The sequence below is a fragment of the Chinchilla lanigera genome, unplaced genomic scaffold, assembly GCF_000276665.1.
Source record: "Chinchilla lanigera isolate Chin_1 unplaced genomic scaffold, ChiLan1.0 scaffold00049, whole genome shotgun sequence".
Lineage (NCBI taxonomy): Eukaryota > Metazoa > Chordata > Mammalia > Rodentia > Chinchillidae > Chinchilla > Chinchilla lanigera.
In genome coordinates this window covers 10,294,878-10,310,484 of record NW_004955450.1, presented here as the reverse complement: position 1 = coordinate 10,310,484, position 15,607 = coordinate 10,294,878, and the positions used below count along the sequence as shown (strand labels likewise).

Genomic DNA, 15,607 nt, shown 5'->3' with positions numbered 1-15,607 from the left:
TGGCAGGAGCAAGAGTGGCCCGTTGTATGGCATGTATTCCCAGGGGTTGTTCAAAGTTTGAATGATTCACACACATCCGTGGGTGGGCAACTGCAGTCGGTGCATGGTGGGCCAACTGTGTCACTGTTTCTCTGTGTCATGATAGATCTCAATTGAGCGGCGGCGGCCGGCCTGAGGGCCAGCGGGCAACAGCGCTCGCCGCCGCATGGCTCCCCATGCGCCGGGGGCCCATCCTCCGGGAGCCACCAGGCAGGAAGCTAGCCAGCCGGAAGACTGGCGCTCCCCACCCGCGGCTCCCTATGCGCCGGAAGCCCTCCTTCTCCATTCGTGTTCAATATCTGGAGAAATTTAGGTAACAGTTGTTTTGTTTTGTTTTTTGGTCTTGAGACAGGGTTTTGCAATGCAGTTCAGGCTGGCCTTGAACTCACAGCAATCTTCCCGCCTCAGAAGGCTGAGCGCTGGAATTATAGGCGTGCACCACCACACCTGGCTTTTTTTGGGACAGAATCTCACTATATAGTTTGACCTGCCCTTGCATTCATTATGTAGCCTATGCTGGCCTCCAGCTCACAGCCATCTTCCTACCTCAGCCTCTGGAGTACTGCGATTACAGGTATGCACCACCATGCCCAGCAGCTAACAATTTTCTAAGGACATGATTTAGAAATGGGTTGAAGGTTCAACAGAATGGCAGCTCCAAATTCTGTTGAGTAGAAAAAATAAGAAATGACCAGCAACAGCAAGCAGTCAGAGTAAACACCCTCAACATGCAGGCTGTGGTCTGTAAGTAGCTCTGAAGAGGAATCAGGGCTCCCTGTGTGTGTGTGTGAGAGAGAGAGAGAGAGAGAGAGAGAGATTCCAAGTCTGAGGCAGCAAATGTACAAGACAAATTTAGCAGAAAATTCTGGACCACCACTGGCCATCTTTGAGGGATGATAGGGAACCAACTCATTATCTTTGAAAACTAATAAATAGGGGGCTGGGGATTTAGCTCAGTGGCACAGCACCTGCCTGGCACAAGGTTGTGTGTTCAATTCCAGGTACCAGAAAAAAACAAAAATAAAAATAAAAAAGAAAAAGAAAACTAGTAAATAAAAGGAATTCAGTATTTATCTCTTGCTCGCCTATTCAAATTGTAACCAGATAATTGGTAAGTGGAAATTTCTCTTTTTAGAAGTATTCCAGCTAATAACCGGGGAAACAATACAGTTACAACTATTTTTCAACCCCTAGTGAATTAATGAACCTGGGTTTTGAGTATTAGTATTCTCATGTCACAAAGAGATAAGCAGTGGCTGGGGGTGTGGATCACTGGTAGAGCATTTGCCTAAAGCATGTACAGCCCTAGATTCAATCTCCAGCAACACACATACACACCCCAAAAGAACCAGATATTAGTAGCCCCCAAAATAGAAACACATGCCACATCTACACAGCATCCTTGCCATAAAATTCCAATCTAAATGTGAACAAGCCTTTCATCAGCGCTACCCAATAGAAGTATGGGAGCCACATGTTAACGCCGATCTTAATTCAAGCTTCCATTTCAAGTGCTCGTCAGCTTTGACTACTGTGTTGGACTCCCATGCAGATCTCTAACCACTGACTTCTAGGAAGGATGCGAACACAGGGGCCTGGCACAGTAGCACGCAACTGGGGAGAGGGAGACGATACAGACTCTGGGAGAAAATGATGCTATATCTTCGAGAGAGAAAAAACAACAGTGCATCAAAGGCAGCAGGAAAGAAAGAAGTTATAGATTATCAGACAAGATATCCAACAACTAACAATGCATGAATTCTGTTCAAACAGAATGTAAAATGTGTTAAAAGGAAATCTGAACAGATGGGAGTAGTTTTGGTATTAAAGAGTCACTAATCATTTCTTCACGTATGATCACGGTATTGTAGTTACATTACAAAAACAATTTAAGACTGCACACAAATATTCATGGGTGAAGTAAACTGATATCCGGGGTTTTTTTTAAAGGAATCCAAGGTGAGCAGAGGACTGGCAAGGAGTTGGTATTTGAAACAGGACTGGCAAGGAGTTGGTATTTGAAGCTGGGTGATGGGTATATGGAAAAAATTGTACTATTTTTTTTTTTAGACAGAGTAGCTCACTATGTAGTCCAGGCGAGCCTTGAACTCGCTATGTAGCTCAGGAATGCCTCAAATTTGCAATCTTCCTGTCTCAGCCTCCCAGAATGCTGGGATTATAGGCATGTGCTATCATGCCTGGCTATACCATTCTTACTTTTGGATATAGTTGAGATTTTCCATAGTTAAGTTTTAAAAAAAATTGTGGGACAAGACACTTATTCCAACACCACTCGTTCTTGGAGGTAAAACTCATTCAAGATTCTATTCTTTCTAAACCTATGAAAGGACAGAGGGCCGGGGATATAGCTTAGCAGCACTGCCTGGCAAGCGCAAGCTCCTGAGTTAGATTCCCAGGACCAAAAAGAGAAAGAACAGAGGCTGCCACCACACACGGGCAATAAACCAGGAAAAATGTACAGAAAAACTACACATACATAATGTTCACGTTAGAACACGTGTGAAAGTAAAGTGAGAGGAAAGGACTAGCTGTTCTCCACCACAGGTAAAGGCAACCCTCTCCTTGGGCTCTGCCGCCTGGGTTTTCCTAGCCCTCCCCTCCAGTAATGCAGACGGCTGTGGCAAGGCTGTCCGGACACCAGTGTACACTGTACAGCTCCTCTCTTATTCTGCTCTTCCTGCATCTCAGCAGAGAGCAAACGGTGGGGGCTTTAAACACAAAAGGCACATGGGGACTGTGAAGCTGATCATACCCAACTTTATGGTTCATGAGCTTAGACACACTTCGGAAGAGTGTGGCCCCCGTTCCCTACCTCTTAACCCTGCAATGCATCATGCAGAGACGGACAATGTGAGTCAGACAGAAAAGGGGACAGAAGTGTTAGTGTCTTGCACCGTAGAACTTCCAGTGATGTATTTCCAAAGTGGATGGTGCCCCTTCTTGTTTATCCACAGTTGGATTCTGCAGTTTTGTGTTTAAATCACTGCCTGGTAGCAAATACCTGTTTAATAAATTTGAATTTGGAGTGAAAAATGTTTCAGGAGAAAGAAAGTGAAATACGTCAAAAGATCTGAGAGGCAACAGATTGGGATAAACGCTCAAAAAAATAAAAATGAGATTTATTAATTTTTTTTTAAATTACGTAACAAAATAATCAGTAAAAGCCAAAACAAAAAACCTGACATATGACTGATTAACCACAATAGCATTTATTAGTGAATACTAAAAATAAATCTTATCATTTTTATTTGCTTTTCCCTTACTCTGACTACACAGATGTTTTTGTAAGCTTGAGTTCCTTATAAAATTTTCCGGTTATACCAGCTCCTACCATGACTGAGTGAGATCAGGAAAGGTCCCACTCCCATCGGGAAATGAACTTGGAGCCCAGGAGTGGGGCTATGAGAACACGCCCACTGCCCACTCAGCCATGATGCAGCGAGGGCTCCAGTGCTTACAGGGTGTTCTAAGTTCCCGTCAGGACTAGGCCATCATCTTTTCCGGCAGCCTGGACCACAGCCATTGTCATCACTCTAACCAGCAGCCTTGCAAACTGCATCAAAATTGGTATTAACAAAGGTGAAGGTCAAATTTTTGGCCTTTATTCCTGGGAGTCAGAGAGCTGCCTGGCAGGAAGCTGTGAAGGTTTCGAAGCAAGCTTGTCCTTACGTTCAGTACTGGGGAAGGGCTGCAAACCTACCTGGCACACATGCGCACTGAGTATCTGGGTGTATCAGGAGCACCCGCCCATCAACACACAAGGAAGCTGGGGTAAATCGGCGAGCCACGTGGGACCACGCCCCTCAAAACAGAGGCAAATTCGGTGAACCAAGGTAGTAACCTCAGTTTATCAGTCCTTTCCTGAAGAACCACATTGATCTCCTGATTCAAGAGGCACCTCTGGCCAGGACACAGCACGGAAGAAAGCGTAACTTCAGGCTACAGCCACGCCACACGGTGTTCAGAAGTTGTGGTGGTGTCCACAGCAGAAGGCAGCATCACTACTCCTCAGAGCCGGAGCGCGCGCTGGCGGGACCGCAGACCTGGAGCCTCCGTCCTACTGCAGCTTCACGGCGGATGCCCAGATGTCGTTGCTGGGGAGTGGGGGAAGGACCCACCCTTGTGGAACAGAGCTGCCTTTGGGATGATCAGCTGGCACCAGGTACTGATCCCAGTCATGCCTTCATAAGAACATTAAAGAACAACAGTTCAGTTCCACTTTTTCCAAGCAACATGTTCAGCAAGGAAATATTCTATTCCCAAGTACATGCTCACCTACGGCAGAACTTGATTTCTTGGAATTATGTACAAGCTCACATTTCTTAAATGAACACACTTAGTGGAAAAACTCTGACCTTAAAAACTGTTATGGATAACCAACTCATTAACACAGTTTATCCCATTATTTTCAGGTTTTGTATTTGCAAATTTGCTATTCACTAAAATGTAATCGTAGCCCCTAAATCATCGCTTGCGGTGATTTCATGGATACCTGAAGATACAAAGCGGTCACCCAATGCACATTCTGAGCTGAGGTCAAATAAGGCAACATTCTCGGGGCCTTTTTCCACTCTCACACCGGAAATAAGTGTCCTTTTCATGGTCCGTTCAGTGCCACGTTTTGCACATGTCTAAGCTTTTCACCTATGCTTTCACTGTTTAAAACGGCCCCCAAGGATTGTGGTGTTCCCTGTACCAGAGCCATGACCTGCCCTGTGGAGAGAACACGTGTGTCAGATAAGCTTCATGCAGGCACGGGTCACGGTGCTGTCAGCAGTGAGGTCAACTGTGTCTGTCAAGTAAAGTGCCTTGAAATGGAAATACACAGGAAACAAGGTCCTGGCCACGGATGAACTGCACGAGGCTCTCAGAAATCCCGACCCCGGCTTCCCATTAGCAGCAACAGTTTAGTACGTGGCATTACAGCCTTCAGGCGATCTGACAGGACACAGCTGCTGTGAACAGCGAGAACTGACTGCACTGACATTTCCAAGCTAAAACCTGTACGTTGGCCAAAAGGAAACTCTTTCCAGTAAATAAAGTCGGTACGCCGAAGAGCACACTTTCATGAGCGTCACAGACTGTCAGCCCTTTGGAAAGGAGCCTCGGAGATCAGACTTTGAGGCCCCCCGGAGTCCCTAAGATGTTCTGGGGAGCAAACAACAGCGTGCTCCTCAGCGACAGCGAAGCCGAGCTACCTGGGGGACCCCATGCACTGTACGTGTCTTGTCTATTGATTTCTCAAGAGACTGCAAGTAGGAAGAGCACTGCCGCCGGAGCCCGAAGACTACCTTTGGTCTGCACCTCCACTTTACAGTTGAAGAGCAGAAGCCTTTACCCGGCTCAACAGCTCCACGGTAACCAGTGACTCAGGTGAGACCCTCGCTCCCAGGTCTCTAGGCTGTGACCTGCGGGAGCCGGGAAGCCAGCCTCAGTCTTAACGTCTCCACCGCACACTTGAGAGTGTTTCTCTTCTTGGCTATGTTTAGCACCAGAAGAGAATTAGAAAAATAAAGCCGATGCTCTCAAAGCCGAGGGCTACACCACACGGCGTCACAACCCGCGTTTCAGCTTCTCCACCTGTTGAAATGGAGACAGCTTCCTGTGAAGCATGAGGACTGAACAAGAAGGTGCGGCATCCTTGAGACGTGCGGACATCATCAACCATGGGAAACTTTACAAAGATACAGTAACAGACCTGGACAAGTGAGCACCTCATCAGGTGCTGCTTGCTATCCCAGGGAAAGGCGACAGGGAGAGCCCGCCCACTGACCTTATCTGGATGAGCGCTGGCAGGGAGTGCTCGGCCTGGAGGTAATACTGTCGGAAAGGCTGCAGGAGGTGAGCGAGGGGGAACTCGTCTGAAAGAGAAGAGGCACAGTACCCCACCATCGTGCTGGCTGCGGGCAGCATATTTCTCAAAGCAAGGCGGCTGGCCCACGATTATGACAGTACGATCAAATACGGTTTCGTCTGGTCATTTTGTTTTTTCTTCTTTCCTGGTACTGGGGATGGAACACAGGGCCTCTGCATACTAGGCAAGTAACTACCGCTCAGCTACATCCCCAGCCCTAAGTGTGTGGCATATGTATCCGTGTCTCCCATCATAGTCTAGAACAGTGATGGCGAACCTTTCTGAGTTTTCAATAATAAACAGCTGGCTGCAGCTCGAGGGCCACAGGTTCCCCACTACTAGTCGAGAATCTCCAAACAGAACATGCCATTTGCTGCTCCAGCTCTTAAGATGAGACCTCCCCCGAGACAGAACTGCCAATTTAGTATTTTCCTTTTTGCCACTGAGTACACAGGAACTTACCTGGATCCCCAAATAACTTGGACTCAATTTCACGTTTCTGAAGTAAAAATTTCTCTTTTTCTTTCCTCTGTTTCTTTTCCAATTCTCTTTTCCTCTCTTCCTCTTGTTCTCCCTCCAGCATCACTCTGAGGGCCCTCTCTTCCGCTTCATACAGCTCGGAGCGTTTTTTAATGAGCTTCCTCAGTCGCTGCAGATGGTGCTCAAAAGTCTCATCTGCTGAGGCTGGAGGACAGACCCCTGGGCGAAAAGAGCCGGTGGCATTATTCGATACAACTTTTTCCTCACCTCCCAATGCATGTTCTAATGAGCAGTCTCGATGTCCTACCTACAGCAGGAGTTGCTTAGAATTGTAAACTGTACCCCACTTTCAAGGCTCAATTTGATCTTTCTCAATCTCCAACTGCACGGAACCCACGCTGAAGGCCTTCTCCCATCTCTCCCTGGATCACACCGTTGAGCCTTCAGGTCTGATCGTCCACCTGGACAGAGTGTTTACTAAAGTGAGGCACCTGCCTTAACTTCTTCATGTTCACGAATTCCCTCAGCACTGAGTCCAGGTCCATCAGGCAGCTGTCCCTCTGACGGTGTATTCTGGGAGCACAGCCCTCTTCATGGACAAGACACACATAACCAAGTGCACTGACCTCACGGTCTGCTGGGGACAGTGGGATGACCGGCTGTTTTGGTCCGCCTGCTTTTAGCACTAAAAACCCTGAGCCCTCTCAGGCCCAGGAAAACCAGGATGTTTGTCACCCTGATTTAACTTTGAGATTGGCTAACAGCGCAGCCAACGTGGTTAACACCACAACTGGGAAAATTTGTTTACAAATTTACATGTATCAAGGGATTACTGCCCCTGTTTTGGTGTGACAAGGACATCACTCATAATTGATGGTAAGTACACTGGTGTTTTATTTTTGTGCATGTATGAAATTTTTAATAATTTCATAAATATATATATACATGAAAAAATGTTGCAGTTTTTTTTTTTTTTTAACAGGAACACCAAAGTGAGTTTTGATTTTAACAGGGCCTGGGCTGTAAGCACATGGGGTCAGTATGCAGGAAGGAGCCTTCCGGACCAAAAAAAAAAAAAAAATTAATGTAATAAATACTAGATTGACTGCAATCGTGTTCACCACAACGGCTCTGCAAGAGGACAGCTGCTGGAGCTGCCTGAGGAGTCAATCTGAGTGACGGGTGTGTCATTCTGTTAGTTTGCGAAGAGTTTAAAGAAAATAATTTTTTTTGCAAAACATTTTAATACCTGATACAAGGGATTTTTGAAAAATCCCAATTACCCTACCATAATCAACATTAATTCCCCATGCTTCTGTTAAGTCTTTCTGCCTCTCTGCCTGCCTGCCCTGTTCCCCAGTTTGGTTTTTGTCAGATAGGGTCTCACTATGTAGTTCAGGCAGGCATTGAACTCACTATGTAGCTCATGCTGGCAAACCCACAGCAATCCTCCTGTCTCAGCCTCCTGAGTGCTGTGATTACAGGTGTGAGCCAACACCCTGGCTTTCTGCCCACATTTAACAAGTTCCTATAGTTCAACACAGTATGTGTGTAATTTCCACATCTCTATGTTCAGTCTCTGCACTCTTCTCCAGTCTTCACAGTCCATGTCTCTATTCCATTTCAACAAATCAGTGTATCGCCATGAAATTAACAAGCTTCCTACTCCTGGATCCTTGGCTTCCCCAGCACCCTGTGATGATACAATGCTACTAGAATATTCTCAGGGAAGTTATTTTTTCCTCCCTACACATCATTTCTATAAAGTAAGTTCTTAAGGGTGGAAACGTTTATGGTTAACTTTCAAGACTACCAAAATGCGGTAATAAGCTGCTTCCTAAAAAAGCTACACATTTACTCCGTGACCTAACACTTGACACAAAGACAAATGATAATTATTCCTTTGCTGAATGAATAATCTTAACAGGGCTTTAGCAATGTTGCAGCAACCTCTGAAGTATGATCTGCCAGCTTTGAACACTAAAATTTTAATTCTGGCTGACAAGTGGCCTACAGTAATTGTTCCTCAAGTGTAGTAGTTCTGTCTCTTACAAGCTTTAATTTGGAAGTATGATTTTGCGTCCTCCCTCAACCAGTAGCGATGGAGTTGTGGAATTCATTCTCCTATCTCCCACTTCAAGGCTAACATTTCTCCAGACAATTTTCTTACCTGTTTGCTTGAACAGACTTACACTTGCTCACTCTCAATCTCGAAAACCCTACACATCAAATTTACCTTCTACTGAGTTGCCAGGCAAGTATTTTCCAAGTTCAAATGGAAACTGCCACCATGTTGTTTTGTAATAATTTTATGGTTTTTGTTTCACTTGTTTTATCATTTTCTGTAAAGGGCCAGATAGTAAATATTGCAGGTTTTACAAGTCATACAGTCTGCTGTTATTAAAATCTGCTGGTCTAGTAAAAACTGCAGCTCCCCCATCACTCCCATGAGAGCCTCCAGGCCCTCGAGGAGTGGCCGCCTGCTCCCCGCTCGTCCCGCTGCTGCACCCCATTCACATCTCCCCTCGAGCCCTCCCTGGTGACTATCTGGTCACCTTGACACAGTCGCTGGGAAACAGCACTCCTTGCCTTCTCCTGCCGCCACAGGCTGGCGTCACCTCGGTTCCCCCATCACTGCATGCTCTTCCCCTACCCCTCAGACACACACACCCTGGCACCTGGCCTAGTCTGACTTTAACGAGCAGAAAAAGCTTTCTACCCCTCAAGTCTACACCTGGGGATTCTCCTCTCTGACTACCACTTTCCACCCTCCCTCCTCTCAACAGACTCCCTCTCCCCAGAGACTTGTCAGCTTCACCAAAACCTCCAGACCTGAGGCGCCAGCATTTCTGACCTTCCATCCCTTCTCTCCACAACTTACAGTTGCTCCATAAAACAAAACCTCAGCAGCTCCACGCTCTGTGCTCCGCCAGCCGCGGCACGTACGGCCCTGGACTGTGGGACCCGATGTCAGTAAATGAGCCTGCTAGCTGCTCCAATGCCCCTCCCAGCAGGTGTCTTCCACAGTCTCCGGCTGGCTGTCGCCCATGGCCCCGTGTTCCTTACCTGAAACTCTCACTGCTCTCCTAAGACCACCTGACCTACTTCCCTAAAACGCACTGGCAAGCAGGAAGCCCCCCAGACTCTATCCGCCTGCACTCCCCTGCCTTCCTCCCCATCCTTGCCTCTATTTCCATGCCCAGGGAAGCTGAGCTCTTCTTCACTTATAGGCAGTCCTCCACCTTGGACCTGACTCTCCGTACCTTCCAGGAGATCTGGAGCCACCACTATGTGGCTACTTCCCCTCCTGTTCCCTCCTCTGCTTTGCATTTAAACACGCTCAAGTTCTCCCGGACCCTAAGTCACACAACACCCAGTCATCACCACCAACACCACACACAGCCTGATTCCCGTCTCGTTCTCGCTCCGTTCTCCACTAGCAATCTTTCAGTAAGTTCAATTCACCGCTTGTCTTACCTCCTTTCACTCTAACCTCTTCTGGTTCGGTCCAACTTCAACTCCCCTCCGCCACTGAAAAGGCCCTGGCGTTGGTCCCTAATGACTGGATGGGTACTAACTCCTGCAGACGTTTCTTAGCCTTTACACTACTTTCAGAGCAATAACCTGAAACACTCAGATACGTCTACCATGTGTCAGGACTTTCAGAGTCCTTTACTTATTAGTCTTCTCAAGACTCAGAGATAGGAGCTGTCATTTTTCCCTTTTGCAGAGGAGGAATCCAGGACTCAGAGAAGTTAAATGACCTACCCAAGATTAAACAATAACTCTGAGCATTTACCACTTTCTGAAAGGAGGAAAGGAGCCTTCCTCTTCTTCAAGGAGGGCACCTTTACTCCGCTCTCTGACCTGTCTTGGTCCGTTTTGCGGTCTCTTCCTTACCTACCTTCATTCTGACATTCACTGGGACTTCGTCCCATACAACTTCCGTAAGACCCTTCTGACTCGGGGCTACGTGCCGATCCAGTGTGCACCAGTCTCCACAACCTGCACACCCCAGACTCAACCGATCCACCTGAGGCCTGCTGCTCCTGCTTTTCCTCTCCACTGGAAGGTCTCCTCACTCACTCGGTAGACCAGGCTAGACCTGTAAGTCATTTTGCAACTGCAGCTGCCAGACGCTGAGTTCCTGAGTTAGTTATTTACGCTGCACACATTCATCCATCCAGTCACTATCTCTTGAATTCATTTACTTTTCTCCACCTCACTTAGTTCACACTGCCAAGCGGCCTTCCCCGTCTCTCTCCGCTTCTCCTGGATGCTCCCAACCTTCCCCTGCTCTGCCAGCAGCGGTCTTTGTCATCATCTCATCCTCTGCGCAGCATCTTCCAGTATTTCCCCCAGCTTTAAGCGGAGGTGAGAACTCTAACCTTGTCTATGGCCTGCTCACAATGTGGGATGTGGCCCTGCTTACATCTCCCAGCTTACTTAAACAAGTCAGAGAGCTGCTTGCTTGTAAATACACAATGCAACCCACCGCGAGTGACCCAATGATTTTACATTCAAGTCAACTCCTCAGAAGCTGCTTATTTTTAAGACGTTTCCTCTCCCTTTCGGACTGAAGTGAGGAAGACATTCATACTGAGAATGTATGTTGGGAGAAGTTTATGGAACACTCATCTTGCAGAGGGTGTGGGTGGGGAGTATTAGAGTAGCCCTCAGGCTGGGGGCTTAGTTTAGTGGTAGACAGTGCTTGCCTAGCATTCCTCAGGCTCTGGGTTCAAGTCCCAGCACTGAAAAGAAAAAGGAGGCCCCATGTTTTGGTTTCTAATAAGAAAGAGGCAGATGCTGACTCCCCTCAGACGTACAAGTGTTCTAAAAGAACAACAGTGGAGTCATCTGATTTTGACCTCTGAAGGAGAGCTGACCACTACTGCTGCAGGCCGAAGCCAAAAAGCCAATAAACAAGCCTGCCTCATGACAATGGTCACATCCAACAAAACTTTAAGCATCTAAAAGATTATTTTCATTTATAATTTAAACCACACAAGGAAAATCATTTGGCCTAGGAGCACCTGCTCTCAAGTCTCTCTGGTGAATGTCAAAGGCCTACCGGCTACTAAAGAAGGCAGCCTGTGGGACGGGACACACGAGGTACAAGTGTGAAGAAGCGGCAGGGCACCTTGGCCCAGCGGGAAGGATGGAGGAGACCTCATCTGCATTTGGTTTTGATGGATAATGAAATCTTAACATAGCAAAGTGAGACTAAAGGCCCTCAAACGAAAGCCTGAGACAGGCAAATGGAAAGCCCAAGGCAGCAACTTCTGGAACAGTGATGGGGCTGGAACAAACCTCTGCGTAGAGGTCTGCATGCCTGGCTATGGAGCCCAGCACTCTCTCCATGGGCAAAAAGAGACCACTGAGGTCTTCGGAGTCTGAAAGTGACACGCAGCTGGGCATGGTGGTGAAGGCCTGTAATCCCAGCACTCTGGGATGCTGAGGCAGGAAGATCACAAGTTCGAGCCCAGCCTGGGTACCTTTGTGACTTAGTGAGACCTTGTCTCAAAATAAAAAATGAGGGACTGGGGAGATAGCTCAGTGGCACAGTGCCTGCCTAGGAAGGACAAGGTGTTGAGTTTAATTCCTGGTACCAAGACAAAAAAACAAGCAAAATAAAAAATGAGCTGAGGATATAGCTCAGTGAGAAGGCCTTGGGTTCCCCAGTACTGCAAAATGAATGAAGGAATGAATGAACGGCACATGTAGTTATTCTATACTCTGTCCAATCATTCATATCTCTTCAAATAGCAATAGATAGGGCAAGGGATATAGCTCAGTGGCACAAGCAGCTGCCTGGCAAGTGCAAGGTCCTGAATTCTATTCCTGGTACCAAAAAAAAAAAAAAAAAAAAAAAAAGTAGCAATAGATCAGGTTTGAAATGCATCAGAAGGAACACGACAAGTTTCCAGCCACTTTCTGGAGCAGCAAGGACAGGAAATATTTCTGTGTGGCAAAACTGACCGGCCATACCAAGCCCACTTAGAAAACTGTGGCCAAGAATGCTTAGGCCAGACACTGCAGTGGGCTCCCACACCGGCCCTGTACCCTCCTTTAGCTAGCTGGGCTGAACCCAGGGCCTTCACACTGAGGTACATCCCCAGCCCTTTAAATGGATACATGGCCCAGGCTGGATGCAAACTTGCAATTCTGCCTCGGCCTTGCATTACAAGTGTGGGAGGCATGTTCTACCATACCTGGCTTTGCCTTTCCCTTCAACTGTGGCTACCTGGGGCTAAAAATCTTCCGAAGTTTTCTATCTCAAAAGTTTGAAGCTACTGCTGACAAGCCCAGTCATTCTCAGAGTGAAGACAAGGAGGACATAACAATGCACACCTGCAACCCCCGTACTGAGGAAGAGGAGGAAGGAAGATGGCTACCAATTCGAGGCCAGCCTGGGCCATACAATGAGCGCCAGGCCAGCCTGAACCGCACAGCGAGACTCTGTCTCAAAATAACGAAGAAATGGCATATGAAATATTTGCTTTCAAAAATGTTTGGGCTTAGGAGGCACCAGGTTGAAGAAGAGGAAGGCAAAGGGAAGACACGTGAGCAGAAATGCAGAACTGCAGTCACCTTTCCTTGCTGCAGCCTCTTTCCGCAGTTTCCTCAGTTTCTCCAAGGCTCGAAGGATATCCACCATTCTTTTGGTGTCCGCTTGCTTTTTCCTCACTTCGGATAAGACACCATCAGCAGCAGCTTTGAGCTCCTGTTCCTGGAGGAGAAACGGAGCCCACAAGACCTTGTGTTAGCAACGACCCCACAGCGGGGCTCACAGCTGCCTGGGACTGAGACTTCCGAGGACTGGACAGTCCCAGGGTTGAGACTCTAATGAATCTGTATCCGTTTCCTAGGCCTGGCATGCCGCTCTACAGGGGCACTGCCAAGGGCTTACCCCCTACACTGACTGCACACCCTTCTGAAAGGAAATCTCTCCTCTCTGCAGCTTCAAGGCAGACACTGGGCTTTTGCTTCTCTCGGGGTCTCTCACAGGCTGGTCCAGGGAGCATCCACGTCCATCTTGCCTTGTGAAGTTGGGGCTTTCTTGTTAAAAATGCAGACTTATCAGCATGAAGATTCAGGCTCTGGGGGAAGATGAGCAACGGAACTCTGCAGAGGTCTCTATGTGAAAACCTGTGCAATCTGAGCTGCTCTGTCTGCTCTGAAGTCCCCAGGACCTCTTGCACAGAGCTGGCTTCCAAACATTTGAGGACCATGATCCTACTTTTCCGGAACTGGTTCATGGGTACTGTAAATAACCCCCATTCCTCATGGGACTCCTTCTCAAGTATCCTCATTCTCTTCGTTAAGGGTCTCTCTGCCTGTACCTCCACCATTAGCACCAACAGCCACTGCTGCACTTTTCTGCTAGGACTAGGGTTGTGCCTGTTGCTTTAACATGGCTTGAACACTTCTTTCAAAGTTCTGCTCAGATGTGTATCATCTGGGAAGGCCCCCTCGAGGGGATTGCACATCCCTTCCGCAGGCTCCTTGGAGTATCTACAGCTGAAATCCTAACATACACCATGCTATACCACCACGATCCCTCACGGGCTCTAAGCCTCCAAAGGACCCACTGGCTGTGTACTCTATTCTTGGTATCAGGCACTGGGCCTGGCACTTACTAGGCCCTCATTAAATGTCTGCTGAACTGACTCAATTCCCTTAGGAACTGGCTAGGCTTTCTCCTTTAAAGCAGTGATATTCCTGAGAACGCAGTGATGGAGGCTGCCATCAATACACTTTGCAGCGAAGTTTGTCAGACTCTAGGGCAGTGGCAGACGTGAGGGGACAGGAAACACTGCAGAGAGCAGAGGGAGCCGGGAGGGAAGCCCGGCAGCACTGAAAAGTTATGAGAATGCTTTGAACAAATACTTCACTGATTTCTTGACCCTATCGTCAGACAGGTGGCCTTTGTAATCAATTTGGTCTTAAATATGAAGTCAAACTGCCACAAACTGGTTATGTGACTGTTGGTAAATTAATCTCTAGGACTCAATTTCTAATCTGTAAAACTGGGGTAATCTCTCTTATTTCTCATGGTTGTTATAAAATAAACTCATGCATGCCATGACCTTAGGGAGTATAATACAGAGTGTTCAAAAGGACCACTGCTGAATGTGGAAATATATGGTGTAAAACCTGTAGAGGAACCCTGGGGAAGTCACTATTAGTACAGCCATGAGCCAATTAGGGTGTATGTTCCTGGAGGTAGGGCCCCAAGTTCTCTTAATTTTGTGTTCTTAAAATCATCTAGGGCTGGGGCGCTCCTGTGCACACCTGTAATCCCAACTATTCAGGAAGCTAAGGCAGAAGAATTACAGGGGAGACATCAGTCTGGACAACTCGGTAAGACGCTGTCTCGAAATAAAAATGACTTGGGATGCCGAGTGTGGTGGCGCATGACTGTAATCTCAGTACTCGGGAGGCTGAGGCAGGAGGATCGTTAGAGTTCCAGACCAGCCTGGCTACAAAGTGAGCTAAAGGCCAGCCTGAACTGCATAACCAGACCTTGTCTCAAAAAGACAAAAAAAAAAAAGAGAGAGACTGGGGATGTAGCTCAGTAAAGGGCCCCTGGGTTCAATTTCCAGTGCCAGGGAAAATAACCACATAGAACAGTGCAAGACACAATCAAAACACCTGTTACTGTTGAGTATTAATGAGTGCATGCAACTTCGCAGCAGGATGCAGGTGACCTGTCCTGCGGGCGGTGCAACTGTGTAATCTTATAATTTGTGTTTACAGGACTGGACAGTGCACGTGGAGCTTTTGTGTTGTGTGCTATACATCACAAATGGGCGATTAATGTACAAGTTGGATGTGGAAAGCTAGCTATTTCTGCAAGCAAAAAGGCTAAGCGCGGGTTCCAAACCATCACCATCCCCTACCACACTGCACGGCCACCGCTCTCACCCGCTTCTTCTCCTCCACCTCCTGCACGCACTTGACCCTCCAGCGGTCAATCTCCTGCTCGCGTTCCGCGGCCCGCGCGGCCTCTGCCTCCTGCTCAGCCTCGCGTTCCCGGGCCCTCTCGCGCAGCCGCAGCCTGCGGCGCCGGACCCTCTCCAGCCTCCGGCGCGCCTCGCCCAAGTAGGCGGCCTGGGACAGAGGCTGCAGCCGCTCGGCCAATTCAGCGCGCAGCGTCGTGGCCTGGGCGTGCAGTAGCGCCCAGGCCGCGCCGTCCGCCTCGGCCTCGCG

The 15,607-nt window shown here is 47.9% G+C and overlaps 1 protein-coding gene across 1 annotated transcript in view; it reads right to left on the bottom strand.

Annotated features, from left to right (window-relative positions):
• Nucleotides 1-3,250: 3,250 nt before the first annotated feature.
• The window catches only part of Pdcd7 (programmed cell death 7), a gene marked incomplete in the record, with an annotated part of 13,051 nt that continues 694 nt past the window's right edge, over nt 3,251-15,607 (bottom strand). Inside the window, 5 exon segments of the mRNA XM_013518970.1 lie at nt 3,251-4,241; nt 5,834-5,921; nt 6,377-6,613; nt 12,986-13,124; nt 15,323-15,607. Of these exon segments, the coding sequence (XP_013374424.1) occupies nt 4,118-4,241; nt 5,834-5,921; nt 6,377-6,613; nt 12,986-13,124; nt 15,323-15,607 (873 nt within the window).